Source organism: Hoplias malabaricus, chromosome 7 (assembly GCF_029633855.1).
Source record: "Hoplias malabaricus isolate fHopMal1 chromosome 7, fHopMal1.hap1, whole genome shotgun sequence".
NCBI lineage: Eukaryota > Metazoa > Chordata > Actinopteri > Characiformes > Erythrinidae > Hoplias > Hoplias malabaricus.
Window position 1 is genome coordinate 35,039,987 of NC_089806.1, and position 22,315 is coordinate 35,062,301.

A 22,315-nucleotide genomic window follows, 5' to 3' on the forward strand; every position below is an offset into this window, starting at 1 on the left:
CCATTGTGTGGCATCAGCATTTTTAAAAAGTAGCGTTTTGTCATTACACACAAGAACAGTGTCAACAGCTTTTTCAAAAAATTTTTTTTGAAAACCTCAGTTTTCAGTGACTTAAAATGGCATGTTCATATGGAAGGAAGGCCAAGAGGCAGACAAAACACATTTTTTATCGATTAGTTAATTATTATTTATTTTTATAACATATCCAGCGGCCTTAGTGTTCCAAAATGGAGCATGTTTATAGCTTCTGAAATAGATAAAAGTTAAAACCATTGACTAGAAAGCATATACAGTGTCTGGTGCTGGGCTGTGTAGAAGTGGACCTTCTAGACTGAGTTGGCATGGAGTATGAGATCAAGAATTAAACATTCCACATCAATAGTTGACTTCATAAGCGCTCCTGTGACTAAATGTTGTCAACACATAAATGTTTAACGAAGGTTGGACAGTGAAACTTTGGGTTAAAATCACAGACAAGGCTTGGGACCACACTGTTGAACAATAGTTCAGAACCGCATCTTGGAGGGAATTTTGCTGAAAGCATATTATTTGGATCTTCATTTCACCTTAACAAGCATGGAAGCAATCCAACTTTGAATTGTTGTTGAAGAAAGTGTGGTTAAAAACAGCTGATCATTACAGAAATGTTGTTATATTTAGTATAAAGTCTTCCTATGACTGGGAGGAATTTATGAAATCACTACACTTGAGGGATGTTCAAAAAGGTTTGGGCTTCATAGCTTCACAGATAAGACACGATAATATTGTGAACTTGCTGGCTTCGTGCAACAGACCTCAAAAAATTAAATTGTTTGAATTAATGGCATATTTTCATTTTTCAGATGAAGTACAGGACAAAATACAGAATCACTCACATTTAGGAAAAAAATATGTGTACTTTGTTGCTGTTCCTTGGGCTTGAATTCATTGTGGCATGGATTTCACGAATGAAAAGCAATGTTCTACATTAAGCTGGATCCAAATTTCAAATTGCAGTTGATATAAGATCAGCTTTATGGACTATGAAAAATATCACTGGACACGCTATACACAATGTTCAATGAAAAACACTGATGTTACTGACAAATTCTGCAGAGCAGGCTTTTTATGACAGCATTTTGCACCAATTGCAGCATTTCATTTTATTTTGAATATATTGATGTATTTTTCAATAAATTTCCATCTCAACACTTGAATTTAAGTTGTAGGGTTAAGTTAAGTTTTACTTTTTAAATGAACACAACTTTTGCCCTTTAATTAGCTACATAAACTTTGCAGAAATGAGCACTGACATGGGCCAAATTTGCTTTTAAATTTACATTTACATTAGAATGAGAATTTTTGCAGGACATGCCATTGAACTTAGTGCAAAATCATCCTAACAATGACTTCTTCACCAAAGTTATTTTATACTGATGGAATGAGAAAAATATCCTAATACACCTGTACATTAATTGTTGTGGTAATAAATGCCATTTCCCCTGGTCCTTTACCTGATATACACTGATAAGCCACAACATGACCTTATTTCTACACTCTTTGTCCTTTTAATCAGCTTACAACAAAGTTGCATTTTGTATTTCTGCAATTACCAAATGTAGTTCATCTGTTGTACTGTTCAACAAGGCGGGAATACACCCTGGAGGGGGCGCCAGTCCTTCACAGGGCAACATACACTTACGGACACCTTTTTTCGAGTCGCCAATCCACCTACCAACGTGTTTTTGGACTGTGGAAACCGGAGCATCCGGAGGAAACCCATGCGGACACGGGGAGAACACACCAACAGTCACCCGGAGCAGGACTCGAGCCCACAACCTCCACAACCCTGGAGCTGTGTGACTGCGACACTAAATAGTTAAATAGCTATCAAACATTTTGTGAGTTATGTCTATGATTTTTTAATTTGTTACAAAGTAAAAAAAAACAGGGTATACATTAGAGTGGTGATTCTGTGTTTTGCAAAAGTAGTCCGTTTGTACTTGTTTGTACAAACTGTTTGTACCTGGCGTAATTGTCTGTAAGCTTTACTCACTGATATACGACTACTGACGTGCAGACTGACCAATTATAACAGAGAAGATTATCGACCAATAACGGTAGCTCTACAGTCAGACCGTCCAATCAAAAGGTTTTAGGCTACTTCACCACTCCCCCTTCTCACGCAAGCGAACCAATCGGAGTAGGGGAGGGCGGGACTAGTTTGTGAACGAAACTTCTCGAAGTTCTATGTAAGCTCTAGAAAAACAAAATCCCGGACGTTTGTGAAATTCCGCCCGGACATTTTTTAAGCCTAAAAAGAGGTCATGTCCGGGTAAAAGAGGACGTCCGGTCACTCTAGTATTTCCCAATAACAATATCTTCATCTCAGTTCGTGCTTATGAACGTTTGGAGTTCTCTCTGAACCTCCAGATGGCTTTTCACTTCTGTGAGCAGAAAGAGAGAAACCCTGGGTACTGCACGGAGACAGCTTGATTTTTTATTTCACTCATTTACTGACACTGCAGCTTTGTAAACACATTAGAGCACTTTCGAGCGCGCAGAGAGACCTGAGATCTGACAAATGTTGAGGAAACAGCTTCTGGTAAGATGTGTTTTTAGATTATCATCATAAACGTATTTTATTCGTAAAACAAATGCATGACTTAATCTTGATGGCATTTTAAGTTCCAAAATGTACACCGTGAACACAGCAAGACACAGAGTGTTACTCTGCAGTTACTTTTGGAGCTCATTAAGGCCTCAGTGCTCTGTGGACATTTTATAAGCTTTCACACAAGCCCAGCAGTCACTAATAACACACGCTGCTCTTCTGACTAATCAGGCCATGTCTTATGTTCCAGCCTCAATAGCTTCCCTTTGAATAATCTTCAGTCAGATTTCCTTTGCAAGATGTGCTTATTTTGTGTAGGGATTTATTTACTTTTTGGTTAATTTTGAATTTTGTTGCTGTTATTTAATCTACAAAGCCATAAAAACAAGGCAACTCTTGTAAAATCCTTATTTGAACTCTTGTTTTCACATGTAATCTTCAGTTTTAATCATATTTATTTACTTATTTATGTAAATACCTTATTTTAATTAAACATTCACTCAGGGTACTGGCTTCCTTGGTTTAGGCCTAATCCTCAAAGAGTGTCTGAAGATTCAACACCAATTTTGACTGAAAGAAAAAAAAAAGGATGGGGGGGGGGGCAGTGGGGACTATGACAACATTTGCCTAGTGCTAGTTCTGAGAGGGAGGTCGGCACTCGAAAAAACACTCATTATTCGAAGCACTGCTTATCTCACACACACTTGAGGTAATTCAGCTTTTTCCCAGTAAACAAGGAACGTTCCTGGACGTTCAAAATAGGTCTAAAAGTAGTCTGTCCGTCAAGGACATATTTTAAACGTCAATGGACGTCCAAATTCCATCGTAATAAGTTTGTTAAGTGGTGACCAGTCGATAACGTCAGTGGACGTCCAAAACACGTTTTATACAAGTAATTTATTTCGGGACCAATTAATAACGTCAATGGACGTCCAAAATACGTCTTATAGTTGTCTTTTCAATGTCTGTGTTTGGACGTCTTTTCAACTTTCATTTTCAACCTTAAGAGAACGTTGATTAGACGGCAGTCATTATGTTTTTTTAACGTTGAATCAACGACTAATTGTTTACTGGGTTGGGTTTGAATCTGTCTTTTTTATGATGTTTTTTGTTCTCACTAAGTAATGCCACATAAATATTTTTTACAACTTTGTTGCCATACTTTCACTGCCCTCACAATATCCTTATAAAACCTGATTTATAGCTCTGTGAAGATACACATCCATTTATCTGTTTTGCAGCGAAGAAAAGGGAATCATGAGTGGCTAACGGAGGACACGAGTGGATTTCAAAACCCTAACTGATGCCCTCCTGAATTCCTTTGTCCTCTAATATCCTAAAATCTTTAAGGATGTATTATTTCTTCTCAGTCATGGAAAAGCTTCTCTGTCAGGGAAAGAGTAACCATCTTCACCAGTGACTGTTTTGTTGCAGCCTTTGTGGTTTCACAGAATGGTTTTCATTTATGAGAGGGCTCTCTGAACGCTTGATGAAAGTTAATCAAATTATTGGTGAATGTGAATGTAAGGGTATTTTTGGCTGCTCTTAAGAATGATGAGCTCATACACAAAAGAAAAGACACATAGGTGAACAAATTAAACTTTTAATGCATGATCCTGTTCCTAATGGACAGACAATTAGCTCTGTGGTGGTCCTCCAATTTGCAGATCTATAGGGCAAGAGACATCAAGAATACTTTAAATTATAAATGATGAGCTAATTTGCCTATGTAACGTGATTGATTTACAATTAAATTGCAGCTCAATTACAAGTGAAATTAATAAACAAACACATTCTCATATCTTACTATCTTTCTCTGTGCATGTTGGTCAGACAGCTGAAAGACAGCCATACATTGTGATAGATATTCTGACCGTCCACATCTCTGTTGAAGACCCCTACACTTGAATATGATGCATTTCCATTGCATGGTATCTACTCTACTCAAATCTACTAAATTTTTGGTACCTGGTTCCTGGTTTGTTTTCAACTATAATGCACACCCTCCCCAAAATGTAGATGGTGATGTCCTAAAATCCCATCTTTAATGGGAACAGCAAGCTTTGGAAACCACAACACTGGTGGCAAAGTTTTTAGGGTTGTTTACTTCTTTTGTATTTGCTGTCCTTGTGTAGTGTTGTTCTTGATTATTGGGACTGAACAGGTCTCTGTGCATCAGTTTAGACAGATCGGTGTAGTGATTTGTTTCATGTTGCACTATCCAGCTCTCACTGGAGTGTTTCATCAGCCAAGGAACGTTTGTCCCTCTTCAAAGTACACCCATGTTAATTTGTATAGATAGCGTTCTACAAGGTTTACACATCACAGTTTAGTCCCTACTCTTCTCGCTTGGACCTACGGAGCCCTGTAGGGGTCATAAGGTGGAAAAATAAACCATAAGAAAAAGAAAATTTGCACCCATGGTTTAGTAATCCATACTCTCAATTCATAAATTGCAGTTTTTAGCAAAACAGAGATCATGTATTTGTATAAAAACAGCCTAATATTGGATCCAAGTAATTTTGGAACATTTCTATTGGTTCATTCATCATGAACATTTTACACAGTGTGAAGGTGACACGTGTCCCCTGGGATACAAATATCCAGCAGTAATTCATTCCTGTTTACAAGGCAGACAATAAGCTCTCTGGGTCATACTTTACCATAAGATGGGATACTTTAAACAAAACTAGGCAATGAGAGTACAGTTTACAAATCTGAGGGTACAGTTTATAAACTGAGACTATGGACTCCTTAATGCCTGTTCACGGTAACCCCTATCGGTCTCTAAGAAACACAAGCAAAAAAGCACCCGGTACCAGGCACCAGATTTGCTTAATGGAGGGTAAAAGAGAAAGCAGAGTCAAATAGTTTAGAATAGGTATCATGCAGTGGAAAAGCACCAATAGATGGCCCAGCTGCATTGAGAAAATGGCTAATGGGACACTCTACAGGCACATGTTTCCGTGGACTCTAGGAACATGAGAGTGCTAGACTGGACAAACATTGACTGGTGCTCTCCTATTGACCCCCATTCTTTCTCTTCTTTGGTTCTTGCTCATTTTTGCCACTTTGTGGTCAGTTGCCCATCCTTTAAGTCTTTCAGGCATTTGGTTTGCTTTTTTCGTTTGTCCTCTTTTGGCTTCCTGCAGGTGCTCATACTATTTAGCATACTCCACTCCCCACCCCTCTATCAGTTTCTGACTGATGGCTCATATCTCTCTCTCTCTCTCTCTCTGACTGATGGCTCATAACTTTCTCTCCGAGAGAGAGTCAGAGGGTCAGACTCCTGGCAAGTAGCCAGCACGAGATAAGGAGATGCCAGTGACTGCTGCTCTAACTATGCAACTGACCTCTGGAAGAAATACAGCCTTTACAAAAAGACACAGATGAGCTCCTACAAGTAATTACGGCGTTCTGTTCTTCCCTTCCCCAGCCCTCAAAAGGATAATCTGTTCTCCTCTATACAGAGAAAGTCAGCCAAGTAACACACTATATGACCAAAGGTTTGTCGACATTTCAATAATTGGTGACTTTATTAGGTGTACTAATAAGTTTTAGGGTTTCACTTTGTAATTTATAGTTGTAATTAAAAAGTCAAACATTCTCCCGCTCGTGTCATTTAATGGTGACTGTTGCAAAGTATTAAAAATAGTAATTAAAAAAAGAAAAAGCAGTAATACATGAGATTTACACTGTAACGTGAGACATGGGTACTGGTGTCCAATATCTTATGTTATAGGACGAACACTGAATGTATTATTGCGCTTATACCACAGTTTGTTATTGTTGTTTATTATTAGGTTTTAAGAAAAAGAATACAGAAAAAATTGTTTTCATAATCAACCTTTGCGAGGTAATATAGTTCTATTCTGTCACACATTCCTTTATGCCTTTTAAGACTAACTATGGATCTTGGACCTCGGTTCTCTCAAGTGAACTGGTCTGCGTTTGCACCAGTTTTGATGGGAATTAAGGCTGCGTTATTTAGAGCTGCTCTTGGTCTAAATCAGGACAGTGTCAGAGACAGAGAAAAACATATGGTGTCAATAAAATGTCATGGTTTAACCATTTTTTTTAAAGATCATAGTGAGATATGATACATGTGTAAACGATGGCTAGTTCTGTCTGTTTAAGTTTAAGTTAATGTTTTGGAGAATGGCTCCAGATCTGTGCTGCTGAGCTGGTGAAAGAGAGCAGCAAAAATAAATTAAAGACACGCCTCTACTCAAGTTGAACACAGTCACTGAACGCTATCACACATAGATGTTGCATTTCACTGTATGTTTGTTTTCAAACCAGAAAGCTAATAACAGTTGCACTTTGCCACAACTATTTACTTTAATCAAAACAAAAGTGCCCCAGTACTCTGTTGGTTGAAAAGTCTAGTAATTCCACCACTGTCTTGTAAGCACTGGCGTCGTTGCTAGGCTACATGTGTTTTGCGGAGTAATACCAGAAAAGCTTCAGTCAGAATGCCATAATCATGTAATAATGGCACTCCTGGAATGTCTCTCAGACAATCACACTGTAGAGTCTGAGCTAACTGTGGTATAAGTATTAATACGCTACCTTCACAATCATCTAAATCATCGTTTTAAAATGTCTGAAATTAAACACACACTTACTTTTGGATACAATATTATCCCCAAGAACAGAACAAAATCGCACTGCAACAAATGCAGTGACGAATCAATTTTTCTCGCTCGCCATTTTCATAACTACTTGTTTAAGTTATTTTATTTATTTATTTATTTTTTTGTTGAATGAAATGACAATAATCATATTAATACTAATACTAAACAACAGCCACCAAAAATGGTAAAAGAGCAGTTGAATTTTGATTTACAATAATAAGGTTCACAAAAAGGCTTATTTGTACATAATTTATTGTGGACAAATGTTTAATTTTGCATACACAGCTTGTATAACTGCCACTGAAAAGCATTGCCCAGTGGACTGTGGTGCTCTGCAGCAGCTGTGCATTAGTCAGGGTCTCTGTGCCCATAACAATCTAGGCTAGAGGGGTACAAACCCCCACAAGCGTATGGACTCTTCTCTGAAGTGGTGGAGCTGAGTAAAAGGAACATATTTATTGAGAGTTCTGTTAGCTGCCAGTAAAACACCTATTAGGGAAATGGCTTAAAAATGTGTCAACAACTCGAACTCAGTGGAGAGATATTGTTGAGAAAATAGCTGAACCAATTTTTCCAGAATGAAGGCCATGAGTTCTCACCGAGGTGTATAATGGGTGTTGACCCAGCCCAGTATATAAGAGCTGCTGGCATTAAGCATGTTCTTCTGCAGAAAAAGGCGTGGCTTGGCTGGGTCCCGGTAGCTGTGGTAAAGACAGAAGTTTGCACGCTCCAGCTCTTTAAGCATGCTGAACCAATAGCGCACCACAGACGGCTCGTCCCCACTAACTTCAAACCCCGCCCAGTGCACGTGGACCTCAAGGAGGAGGAGCCCCACTGAAGACAAAACTCCTTCCAGAACTAAGTTCTCCAGAATCTTCCATTCTGCACTCTCCATGTCTATCTTCAGCACATCCACCTGTAGAAGAGAGTGAGATGTTAATTATATCTCTTTTTTTGTATGTAAATTAGGCAATGTTTTGTCCAGCATCCTTGAGGCAGCCAGACTCACCCCGAGTCAATGCCGTCATTCAAGGTCAAATGTAGGCCACATTTGGACCAAGTATTCATCTTGTTAGAATTTAATTTTGACAAATTCATTCATCAGAAAATTGATTTGTTCAGCTCTTGGAAATATCATATGCAAAAGGATGTGTGTGTTTTAGATGTGTGATTATTTAAAGATGGTGAATTCAATGTTAACATTTGTTAATGTAGTAAATTTATAATTCATTTTTAAGTTATTTTTGGGTAAATATAATGAAAATGGTCATATTGAATCAAACGCAACAGTTACCATAAAATGGTAAGGAGTGTGAGAATGATTGAATTTTGAATTACAATTATACATTACACAAAGATAGATGCATAGATGTGCAAACTTATTTGTACACCTATTAGTGTCTGTCCCAAAACTTATGGCCCTATTCACTATATTGTGCACTATTTTAGTGTTCTGCCGTTTTGTATGTGTCTGAAACCCTAGTGCAGAATTTTCAGTGCATGCAAACAATCCCACAATGCACTGCAAATTTAGTGTACAACCCATGTACACTAGCTGACACTAGTGTATAGCGGATACCCATAATCCACTGTGCTGTTTGGTAAAAACCTGAATGAGTTAAGTGTCCCAAAACCAGTCACTACCCTCTTGAATAGAGTGAGCTACATATACAGCATTTTACGTCATAGTGTGCGCGTTCCCGACACGTAAGATGTCCCAATTCTTCGATACCTCATTATACCTACTGAGAAACCTTAATCTTGACGAATTTTAATGTAGTATCGAAGCGTCTTCAGCCGCGAAGGCAATCCCGTGATATAACGCAAGCACAACTCCCGTCTATTTCGCTCTTTTTTTTTTTTTCTTCGCAAAAATAATTAAAATCGCAAAGAAAACGGGAAGACTAGAATCCATCGTGCTGAAAAGCTGAGTCTAGCCGCTGAGGTATCGCTAAGTAAATAATGGTTGCGTTCAGTAGGCGGGAAACCGTGACACAATTGCTGTCTTAACTAGAGTGTCTCAATAACGTTCCTAATGAGGACAGACATCCGTTAGAGCGCAGTCTACATAGTCGGTGCCTACTTAGGTAGCTTACTAGCTTTTTTGGACAGACCTCTAATATCAAATCATCAATGCAGAAATCCAAATATTTCTAAAGGGTTCATTTATTTTTCTTGTTGTTAGACTAGTCTTTGTTTTACTGTGAGCAAGCTGCAGTAGTGTGAATTCTTGCTAGTTTAGTTGCAGTCAGTACATTTAAAGTTCTAAGTGGCTGTCTGCCCCATGGATTCTCATCAGCAAATCAGACTGAAACATGGTTGTGCTGAGATCCCCTGCCTCATTACCTCTCAACAATCCCAGACTTTCATTAAAAGTTGGGGCTAGACTTTATTGCCAGAATGAATCACAATTGTTTCCACTGAACTCATTTCCTTTCTGTGGGGAACGTGGCTACTTAAGTGGGCTCCTAATAATAATTGAATTGACACTTAACAAGGCGCTGTAGGCTTTCTTGGCCAATAGGAGGTGATTTTATTAATCTCACCTTCTCTTTACCCTTAAGATTGGTGTATCTGCAGCATTTCTGAGCATGCTTTTGGGTTGTTGTTGGTTTTAGCTACAAACAACTATCAAGTGCACAGCTTTGCCAAAGTCTGTATTGCACATTGACGTTCCTTAGCAGTGTCTCAATACTCTCTCACTGAAACCCATGGAAACACATGGTACATGGATTCAGGCATCAATAATCAAATGGTGAGTGTTTTATTAACCACAGACTAAAAGCAGGTGTTTCCCTTGCTTCCCTGCCTCCAAATCAATGCATTTTTAAAGCAGCCCAACTGGACAATTTCTTTGTCCCCTGTGACCACAGATTGCCATGTTTGTGCGCTTTGGCCAAGAGCCTTGACTGCTCCATATGGTGCCATCTTGCTTGCTTCCTTAAAAAAATGAAAATGCAGGAAATTAGTTCAGCAAAATGACTCTCTTTAGAGATCAATGGAAGATGGCTGGATGTGAATGGATGGAGGGAGGGAGAGAAGGGAAAGTAGGGCAGCTGTTCTTGGGGGCAGAGGAGAGAAAGGTGGACAGCATCTGAACGCTGTGGCCTGAATTTGTGTTCTCACCCAGAGGGAGATCTGGCTCAGAACACTCGTCCTATAATGTCCTTTACACAGCTGCTCATCCAGCTCTCTCTCTCTCTCTCTCTCTCGTTTCAGTTTGTCACAGCCTTTCTTTTATTAAAAAAAAAACATTATATATATATATATATATATCTCATCCAGCAGCAACATAATTTCAGCCACATAGCAGTAAACCACACAAACACAACTCCAACTTAAAAACAACTTGTCATTTGTTGCATCACTACAGAGTTTCAGCCTCTGAAGGAAATATCAGAACTCTGTTAAAAGCTTCAGAAAGTGCATTTCCATTGCCAATTATCTGCCCATTATCTGCACACAAGCCTAAGATTGCCATGCGCAAGGCTAAGTGTTGGTGTGATGTAAAGCAGTGGAAAATGTGTTCTCTGGAGTGTTAAATCACAGTTTATTATATGGCAGGGCAGTTTGATTGACAAATCTGGATGGCTAGGGGGGGCAGCCGTGGCCTAATGGTTTTGGAACTCAAAAAAGGACTTGAGACTGAACTGTGTGTGTGTTCACTGCCACAGATGGGTTAAATGTGGCAGGAAATTTTTTGCCCTACTGCTGTGCAATGACAATAAAAGCATTCTAAAATAGTGCACTGCAGGAGAAAGCTATCTACTGAAATGTTAAGCACCAACATAAAATTCTGGTGGAGGAGGGAAGGATAATGCCCTGGGATTGACCAATGAGGCTGAAGGAACCTGCACAACAAACTACAGCAAAATGTTACAAATATCATAATAAAATTGAATTAGGGCAGAATATTCTTCTAAAAGGAGCGTTAGGTTTCATTCCTTCATTCATTATCTGTAAGTGCTTATCCAGTTCAGGGTCGCAGTGGGTCCAGAGCCTACCTGGAATCATTGGTGCACAAGGCGGGAATACACCCTGGAGGGGGCGCCAGTCCACAGGGCAACACACACACTCACACATTTGGACACGTTTGAGTCGCCAATCCACCTACTAACGTGTGTTTTTGGACCATGGGAGGAAACTGGAGCACCCGGAGGAAACCATCGCAGACACAAAGAGAACACACCAACAGTCACCCGGAGCAGGAAACGAACCCACAACCTCCAGGCCCCTGGAGCTGTGTGACTGCGACACTACCTGCTGCACCACCGTGCCGCCCTGTTAGGTACTATTTTAACCATAAAATTCATCATCATCATCATTTTCTTCTCCGCTTCTCCATTTCAGGGTCGCGGTAACCATAAAATACACTTTCAAAATAATTGTGAAGCTTCACTGGCCTGTAATAGGGAGAACAGAGCATCTGTCATTGCTAATCCAGGGACAGCACTGCATAAACCACCCTATGTATCTTTGGAAGGAGGGTTGGAAATCTTACCTAGTGTTCCTTTAAGTGATCTTTAGCTGACTTATTTTGAGTCTTCAGGCCTCACTGTGTTGTACATTATTTTCCACCAATACAAGTGCCAGGATAAAATAGAAAGCATGACTCCCAGACTGTGTAAATGATTTATCAGTCATCATGAAGTGAGCTGGGAGAGTGCACGCTGAGTCATTGTTTATTAAAATGAATAACCCTTCGAACCCTTCTGTCTGCAGCCTGCCCACTTAAACAACTGGTATTTTTTATAATTTTCAAAAACTAATAATCATTTTTTATAAATTAAGTCTCCACTGCTTCCAATCTCTGTCACAACTTTATTAAATTATGTAAAAATGCTGGTGAATCACAGTCCATTGTGTAACTTGATTTAAATCATCAGCTAATTGTCAAGGCCTTGATGTGCTGAATGAAGACTGTGAGAGCTGTGAAAACATCTCAGTGTCTGTAATAAAAAGAAAAATATGACACATTTCAGCTTTATGTCTGGTGTTGGGGAGATGTCTAATTTATATTTAGGGAATGATAGAGAAGTCATTTAAGAAAGTGCACCTTAAGTGGGACATTAGCTTTAAAGACTTTCTCTTCAGGAAATGAGGGTACTTCCCTAAGAGATTCCAACTGCACATCACAGTTTCTTCTCAGTTCTCCATCGCCCACACTTTTCAGTCTGATTATGATGTCTATGCCCTCCTCCTATGTTCCATCAGAGTGCACCTATAGCTCTTTCCACCAAAAGAACACCAAAGATGCTTGGTTCCCTTCTAAACTGGTGGGAATTGGTTCAAGAACAGTGCTACCAGTGCCCTCCATGGTGCTCCATATTCCCTAAATCTTCAACAGTGTTCCTTTCTCTATACATCATTAACTATAGTGTTTATTCTCTTCTCCCTACACCCACTCCTGTACTCCCTACACTCTTCCGTTCACCATATTCTCCCCTGTACTGTTACCTACTCCTCACAACCTCTTGACTACTCTCCTTTCCTTAATTCTTATACCCTCCAGTGCACTGCTTATTCCTTTCTCCCTATAGCCCACCATCCACTGTACCTCCCATTTTCAGCTCCCTGCACACTGTAGCGTTCAGCTCATTCTGTAGTCATTTGACCCAGTATTTAACCATTAGACATGGCTCTTCCATTTATTCATTGTCTGTAACTGCTTTTCTAGTTCAGGGTAGCTATGGGTCTAGGTCTATCACTGGGTGCAAGGAAGGGCACACCTGGCTAGTCCTTCATTGGGCATTACACACTCAATCGCACCTTCAAACCTATTGAGTAGCCAATCCACCTACCAACATGTGTTTTCGGGCCGTGGGAGGAGAGTAGTGTTTCAGTTACGTAACCAGGTGATCCTCCATTATTTTGAGCAAGGTTCTGAAGCACAGGCTTGATACGCTACTGCTTTTAAAACACAGAATAGTCAAATCATATTTAACAAGGACATCTAAGATTGTGGGGAAATGCAGTTAACTCTGATTTGTTTACATTTAGAAGTTCAGTGTCTTTTAAGATGAAACAGTAATTTTGAGGAGAAAGCCATTCATTCATTCATTGTCTGAAACTGCTTATCCAGTTCAGGGTCGCGGTGGGTCTAGAGCCTACCCGGAATCGCAAGGCGGGAACACACCCTGGAGGAGGCACCAGTCTTTTGCAGGTTGACACTCACACATTTACACATATGGACATTTTTAAGTCGCCAATCATCTTACCAATGTGTGTTTTTTGACTATGGGAGGAAACTGGAGCACCCAGAGGACAGTCACCCAAAGTGGGAATTGAACCCACAACCTCCAGGTCCCTGGAGCTGTGTGACTGCGACTGCGCTGCTATGCCGCCCCTGGAGAAAACACTGTTGTTTGAATGAGGCTGTACGTTTTTATTCACTGTATGAAATACTTTTGTAACTCAAGTTGTTTAGTATTTTAGCACTGTTGGTCTGTTTACCTTCTTGCAGTTCCTGAATTTACAGTGGGTTAGTTCCTACATAAATAAACAAAGAGCACATATTAAACCACTTATGAAACAGGAGTAAAGCAATATCCTATTCTCTTTTCATGATTTTTAACGTTTGTATTCCCTTTGTTGTTTTTTTGCCATGAGCAGAGTGAGAGGAAGCCTAACATGTCTGATATTGAGGCTTTGTAAATATATAAGTCTGGTTTCCAGTGCACAAACAGAATGGAGAGCAGCAAATGGTAAGGAAAAAGCTTTTGAATTTTACAGAAAGTGTTAAGCCTGTTTTATTTCAGTTATTCTTGTAACAATTTTCATACAAGAAAACAGTTTTACACTATAAATTATATGAAATACATTTTAACCTGACATTAGGAGCTTAATCTATTAAAACTTAAAAGGAGGACAGTAACACAGTGGCACTTTTATGATCTTAATGAATACACATTTATTAATCACTGAGTTTTGCTGCCATGTGTACTAAATATTAAAAAAATAATAATAATAAATAGCATCCCCAGACAACACATCATCTGTACATGTATTTTATATATATATATATATATATATATATATACATTCATTCATTCATTCATTATCTGTAACCCTTATCCAGTTCAGGGTCGTGGTGGGTCCAGAGCCTACCTGGAATCATTGGGTGCAAGGCGGGAATACACCCTGGAGGGGGCGCCAGTCCTTCACAGGGCAACACAGACACACACACATTCACTCACACACACACACCTACGGACACTTTTGAGTCGCCAATCCACCTACCAACATGTGTTTTTAGACTGTGGGAGGAAACCGGAGCACCCGGAGGAAACCCACGCGGACACAGGGAGAACACACCAACTCCTCACAAACAGTCACCCGGAGCGGGAATCGAGCCCAAAACCTTCAAGCCCCTGGAGCTACTACCTGCTGCGCCACCGTGCCGCCCATATATATATATTTCACAAATTGCCTTATAGATGATTATATTTTTGTATTATGTTGTGTTTTATAATAATAATAATTAATATTATTATTATTATTAACAAAGACACTGGTTACAATGAGAATTAACATTTAAGAGACGTTTTAAAGAGATTTTTTTTGGCTTCTCTTACATTTTGCCACCCGTCAAAAACAAGAAGGATAAAATTGACTTTCTGAGTAAGGTCACTAAAAGTCTGCATATGTTAGGACAAATATAAATTTAGAATAACACTCATGGCTGAAACTTTGTGGACACCTTTGTTCAAAGTTCTGAAATAAAGGGTATTAAAATTGGGTTGGTCCCCACTTTTTGGCAGTAACAGCTTAAACTCTTCAGCAAAATGCTTTAAATTTGATGTTAATTGCTGTGAAAAGTTTATGGAGATCACTTTTATAAATGGCAATGATGCATAGTAAACACACACACACACACACATCTAGCCAATGAACTGTAGTGGTTTTATCAATATGAAGCTAGGCACCATGTGTTAAACTGATTGAACAAACTAAATCACAAATTTCAATTATATAATGTATTTCACAGTATGGCCACAACATCCATTAAAGGGACAGTGTGTCCTATTCAGGTGTGTAAGCTTGGGGGTGGAAGTAATCTCTGCAATTTTACATCCCCTTGTCCCCAAGGCAGCAGATACTGATGCTGAGCTAATCAGAATGTGCTGCAATTATTGAAACCAACAAATATTGATATTAACACATTTTTCCTTATCATATTTTTTGCTCTTTTGCCATGAGCAGAGAAGGAAGAAGGGGCAACATAGAGAACACAAGCTGGTATGTTTGGAATAAATTCAAGACATATCAAATGATATTTAATATATTATTTCTGAAATGAAACATTTCAGTTAAAACCTTTGTTTATAACTCTGGGGCCAAATTTCCAGTAAAACACATACTAGTTAACAAAGATATTGAGTCCCAGTAATGTGAAGCGCTGCTCTTACGAAGCATTAAACATTCTCTGACTGCTAATAGCGCCCTCTTCTGGAACAAATTCAGCCTGCTTAATGTGAGTGAGTGAATTACAAAATGTTAGTTATCTGTATCTGATGTACTGTTAATCCATTGCTGCAAATTCATGATGAGATATTTCCCTAAAAACTTGTTTGGACAACACAAAAAAAAAAAAAAAAACTACAAAAACTACAAAGAGTGGGAGTACATGGGATAAAAGGTGCCAGCTTTGTATTTTTCTTGGCACATCATTATACTCCAAACAGCACCATACTCCCTAAATAGTGCACTTTACAGATTATAAAACTAATAATCCTTACACCACTGCATTGTGTACTACACAGGGTTGTGCAAGATATTTGTGATTCAGCCCTAGTGGTTTGATGGTGTTCCTGCAGAATGACGCAGACACCAGCACACAAGTAATACTCACAACTTGGATAGTCTATGCCTTTCCAAACACGAACACTGCCGTTACCTTCATGATTGATACTCTTTTATAAAATTCTGAGGGTGTTTCCTCACCATTTGTTAACTCTACAGTCTGTTTGCATGCTCAAAACCGGGCTTATGTGTTTCTGAAGCCCCAGTGTCCGTAAATAGCCAAAAAAAATAAATAAAAATTGTCTCAGTCTGGTATGCTAGGCTTTATCTCTCTCTCGCTGCTCAAGGCAGTGAAAAGGCATGAGTTTTTTTTTGGCAATGGTGAAAAACTCCAAACGTTGAAAAGCATAAACCAAGATGAGGACATTGCCCTAATCCTGCTCCATTGGTAAGTAATTGACTTATTTTTGTTGTTTGAGATTATTTGAGGTGGAAATATGCTCCAAATTCAAGAAAGTGCTAAATGCACAAGGAAAAGTTCTAAAACAACTCCAGTTATAAATATACAGACAAGTAAATTTCAGTCAATTACGTTTTTTTCTCAAACATACCATTCCACCTTAAAGGACTCAGAGCTTGTGAACATATACAAACAGGTCTGAATTTCCCCAAAATCATAGACGTTCTTTTAAAGCCTGTCTCTAATGACTCAGTTAAAGACACCTTTATTTCAAATTTCTGCCTTTTAAGGCACTGACGTGATTCAGTAAGACAAAGGTGTAGAGGTCACTTTCAGTCACAGCCATTGGTTTTACATTTGAAACATTTTAGAATGAAAAAGTAGCTAACATCAACACCACATGGTCAGAAATCACCATGGCAACAAATGCCACAGTCAGCCATGTACTATCTGCAACATCTAAGCCAGCATGTAAATGCAGCTTCGCAGTCATTAACATCAAGTGATCTCCAGTCACCTTTGTGTAGATGCCCTTGTTGGAAGCCCTCTTAAGTGACACTAATTAGTATGGATTCCTCATACACTTCCCACCTGCCTCGGAAAGACAGATCAATCACGCTGTCTGGGAAGCGTCAGCAGGCTAATGCTACGCACTAGCGCGTGGCTTGTAGGCTTTTCTGTTTGAGGGCCTGAATTTAATTTGCAACAATTAAACAATTGCTCATGCAGCGAGAAGGGAGGGGGGAGGGGGGAGGCAGGGTGATATATGAGCGAGTCAAAAAACTGGCAGCTCAGGATATGGCACATAAATCTGAAGCAATTATCATTCTGAATCAAGAGGAAAGGCAAAGGAAATCTTTCTGTTTGTGAACGAGTTTGATGTATGAGCTGGGGCTGGGATATCTCAGCCATGACCTCACAGGCTTTTGATTGTAGAAATCTAACAGTGCTGCCATTGATACAGAACAATATTCACTGATAAGCCAAAACATTAAGACCACTTACACAAGACACAAATGACGCAGATTAACAATGCTCAGCTCCTTGAGCATCTAGCCACAATCTTGCTTCTGCTGAACTACACTGCTACACTGAACAATCATAGGATTTTTGCTCCACTGACAATAAAGGAGAACTTTGTAGTTCTGCAATTACAGACAGTAGTCCACCCTGCTCTTTGGACCACCTCAGATCAAGTGTGATTTGGCTGGTGGATCATTCTCAGTGCTGCAGTGACACTCACATGGTGGTGGTGTGTTAGTGTAAGTTGTGCTGGTATGAGTGGTTCAGACACAGCACTGTTGCTGGAGTTTTTAAACACTGTGTCCACTCACTATCCACTCTGTTAGACACACCTACCTTGTTGGCCCACATTGTAGTCGTCCTTTAGTCCTTCATCAGTATGCAGAGAAACATGTTGACTACAGTCTGTAACTGTAGAAATACAACGTGCTCCTGGATGGTCAGTGGAGCTGATAAAATGGACAACACATGTAGACACAAGGTAGGTGTTCCTAATCCAGTGATCATTCAGTTTAAGTCCTGAGCTGTATCAAGTGGCCAGATGATTTGGGCCTAAACAGCAAAGACTGTGTGGGCCTCCTGGTCAACAGCAGTGCACAACTACCTACAGTGGTTTGAGGAGATATAATCACAAAGGATTATACAAGTCTCAGAAATTGTTAACAATTTTTAGAGTAGGAATTTGTCACCTGCAGTACGTCACACCCCAACATGTATGAGGCTGTGTAACCACTGAACAGTCAGAGTGACAGTGCTGACCCTGTCCACATTCAACCACCAACAACAAACTTGTAAGCATCTGCTAGAACTGTTCCTTAGGGCAATGCAGGGATGTTGAATGGTTAAATCAGCCCTCATTTTCTTTCCGTTATGTGGACAGCTGGACATGCTTGTGGTGTCACCAGTGGAGAGAATGTGATAGGTAATATTCTGCGGGGAATCCCTGGGTAAGGTCAGTTTGACATGTGGTACCTGTATAAACAGCACATGGTGTTAATGTTTTGTTTCATCTATGCAAGTGCAACTTCTGCTTGTGAAACTCCAGATATACGTGCAGTAATAACATGATAATGGCTGGTCCTCTTTCAGCACACGAGAAAGCAAACTCCTGACTCAGTTTGCTGTCCCTCAGGCACTCATTTACTATGCAGATGGCTATCTAATCAGTCTGAGTGCTATTGCTGGCAGGACTGCAGAAGTCTCATGTTTTGCTGAGAGATGATGATGATGATGTGCATGATAAACCCATTCAGTGAAGAGTGTTTCCTCTCCTTCCAGCAGAAGCAACATTATGTCCAAATGCCCAATGAGCTGGGCTATGAGTGGGTGATATGGAAAAACAATATTTATCCTCTCAAATGATGTACATGTACATACACCAGTCAACCATAACATTATGAGCATCTGCAAGTTTCTGCACTCACTGTTCATTCACTGACCAGACAGGAGCACTTTGTAGTTCTACAATTTCAGACTGCGGTCCACCTCTTGCTCTGCATCCTTTGTTTGTTCCCTTTCACCCTTTTCTTCAATGGTCAGGAGCCCCATAGAGGAGGAATGAATGGGGTGGTGTCCACTGACGTTGCACTAATACGAGTGGATCTGATAAAGGACAACACAAACTGTGCAGCAGCAGATGAGCTACTGTTTCTGATTTTACATTCACAAGGTTGACCAACAAGGTAGGTATGTCTAACAGAGTGGAATGTAAGTGGAAACATTCATTCATTCATTATCTGTAAGCGCTTATCCAGTTCAGGGTCGCGGTGGGTCCAGAGCCTACCTGGAATCATTGGGCGCAAGGCGGGAATACACCCTGCAGGGGGCACCAGTCCTTTACACCTTCACACCTACGGACACTTTTGAGTCGCATATCCACCAACGTGTGTTTTTGGACTGTGGGTGGAAACCGGAACACCCGGAGGAAACCCACGCAGACACAGGGAGAACACACCAACTCCTCACAGACAGTCACCCGGAGCGGGAATTGAACCCACAACCTCCAGGTCCCTGGAGCTGTGTGATTGCGACACACTACCTGCTGCACCACCATGCCGCCCTAAGTGGAAACAGTGTTTAAATATTCAAGCTGCCTTGCTATGTCTGATTGGCTTGTATGAGTCACTAACACAAAACCACTACCACCACATCAGTGTCACTGCAGTGCTGAGAATGATCCACCACCCAAATCACATTTGCTCTACAATTTTTTGTCCTGGAGCTGAAAGAGTGGACAGTAAGTGTAGAAACAAAGAGGTGGTTATAATGTTATGGTTGATCAGTGTATTTTTATGGTACCTCACAAAAGGAATAAATGCCTTTATATATGAGCTTCCAAAAATTTATGAAGAGATATAAACTATCATGTGGGTTCTGTGGGAAGAGAAGCTCCACTCCAGAGCACACTTCAGAGCTGAAAAAAAATCCACAGGTATTTTAGTCCAACCTCCCACTGTGAGAAGACAACTCAACACTACAAGTTTGGTAGAATGAACATTTTAGTAGGTACACTGTGAATAGGCAATAAATGTCTAAGCTAAAAAAAGAATAATATTTGTGAAACTGACACAATAACAGACCACAGTCCTTCACATCATTGAATGTGGTCATGATTACTTTGATTGTAAAACGCAGAAACTACAACCAGCCTTTTAGTATGAACATTGAAGCTGGGGCAAAACAACCCTGCAGGTTTCTTTGAAATGCTGAAAGCAAATCTGAAAAGAACTGAAGCTGTGGGAGTTGCTGTGAATTTAATTTAAATATATAAAGTTTTTAAGGTTAATGCATTAATGCAAAAAAAAACCCTGCATTTTTAATAACTTAACACTGTTATTGTATTTTTGTATTTTGTCCCTGTGAATGTTCAATAATGCTGAAGCCAGGCATGCTCTACTGAAGCGCCCAGACACCTCCCCCAGGGAGAGCCGGCTATCTTTGTGTAAAATCACTTAAATTAGTGATATGTTGTGTCTTTACTGAGATATTAGCACTGCACACATTTTATTTTACAATCTTTGGATGATAAAATATACATTCACACTACACAGGGCTCACTGCAGGAACTGAGGTGTAACTGTATGTAGGAGTAAACAGCTGTAGCATGTGTCCATTAGTAATTCAGTGTGCTAAAGCACAGAAATTATTAATTATATATATTACACATATATATAGACACACAAACGATCACTCGACTAGGACACCTTCCTGGTACCCTTGTATCCTATGCGGATCCTGATCATTGAAGAGCAGGGTGAAATGGGGAGAAAGTATGTAGAGAAACAGATGTTTAATTGTGTTTAATTTTCACCTGTCTGTGCCCAAAGTCATTGAGAATGGTGGCCAGTTTCTTAGTGCTGCTGTGCTGCCTCTGAGCTGGGATGGCAGGGTTAGGGTCTCTCCAGTCCACAGAGAGACGGTGAAGCCACATGTGGGAATCCTGTAGGTGGGCTTCTTTAATGCTGGGGTCAAAACAGTGCACTTCACAACCTGCATTAGACAACACTCTCTCCAACCATTTCTCCTCACCACCCAGCCTAATCAGAGAGAGAGAGAGAAAGAGAGAGAGAGAATGAGAGTGAGGTCATTAATACAAAGGCCCTGAACCGTGAGGTAAGGGCAAGCTTTTAAGAGTTCTACAACTCCTACTCAAGGAAGAACGGATGGTTTTATCTGCCTCTGAAGATAAGCCCAGTAAGGGCACAATTAAGCAGTGGAGAGCTAAAGTACAAGCTGATATTGAAAACATGTTGCTGAGCTCTCACAGGAACATGATATCACACTTCTCTCTCACTAGTTTAGGAGTCATGCTACATCTGTAAAAGAGATACTAGGAGCAAAGTAAAAAAAAAAATCAGCATCCTACTACAGTGCCCCAGTAAACTAGAGTTAATTTATAAGTCAAACTATGAAAACTCCCCTTTTCTGACAAATACTACAAGTACAAGCATTTACAGACACAAGCTTCTAATCAGTGAATCTACGTACTTTACACTGCACCCACACAGTTTAGAATCTCCAAAGAAGAACATAAAATCAAACGAGATGCTACTGTGCTGTACACATACCTAAGGTCACGTTTATGCCAGGCATCAGCAAGCAGAGTATAAAGCACCACAGCTTTGGGCATTGGAGTTATTTTCTCTTGATGGGGCTCCATTCAACACCCTTGGTATAAGTTAAACTGGATTTTGTGATCCACAACTAATGCTCTCATGGATAAATGTCTTTAAATCCTCACAGCAAGCTTCAAATGAGTTTAAAAATTTCCCAGAAGATTAGAGTGTGTTACTTACGGAAGCCCCTTTCCGCCTCTTGAAGAAAAAGAAAACATACAATATCTCATAATTATGAGATTCTAAGTCATAATTATGAGAGTATGTCATATTTATGAGACACTATATATGTCATAATTATAAAATAGTAAGTCAAATGATTGGAAGCAAAGTCATAATTATGATAATATGTCATAAATAAGAGATGCTATTAGATACTAAGTATTAATTATGAAATAGTAGGTCATAATTATGAGACAGTAACTCATAATTATGAGGTCCCTGATGACAAGTATTGAGGACCACGGTTGGTTCACTGAGGGAAAATTTGGATCTCCACTGGGGGTTTGCACAGTGTTTTCTGACCTTGCTGCACCAGAGACAATGAATGCTCTAGTTTGGAAGAGATGAACCATGAGCTACTGGTATAGGTAGAATTTTTAGTGAAATTCTGTCCACTGGTCTGTGTAAATACATTGGTTATGGCACATTAATTTTAGCTATTATGGTCCAAAGTTCCTAAACCTGTCTCTTACTGGTTTGTGTATGTTCAGTTTTCCTTAAACTGGCATTCTGGTCGAGCTTC

At 39.7% G+C, this 22,315-nt stretch overlaps 1 protein-coding gene across 1 annotated transcript in view; it reads right to left on the minus strand.

The window, feature by feature from the left end:
• Positions 1-7,542: 7,542 nt before the first annotated feature.
• Positions 7,543-22,315, minus strand: part of mettl24 (methyltransferase like 24) — a 57,403-nt gene continuing 42,630 nt past the window's right edge. Inside the window, exons 4-5 of the mRNA XM_066677959.1 lie at positions 20,766-20,991; positions 7,543-8,146 (exon numbers count right to left, since the gene is read on the minus strand). Of these exons, the coding sequence (XP_066534056.1) occupies positions 7,826-8,146; positions 20,766-20,991 (547 nt within the window). The 3' untranslated portion in view covers positions 7,543-7,825. The remainder of the gene's footprint in view (positions 8,147-20,765; positions 20,992-22,315) is intronic.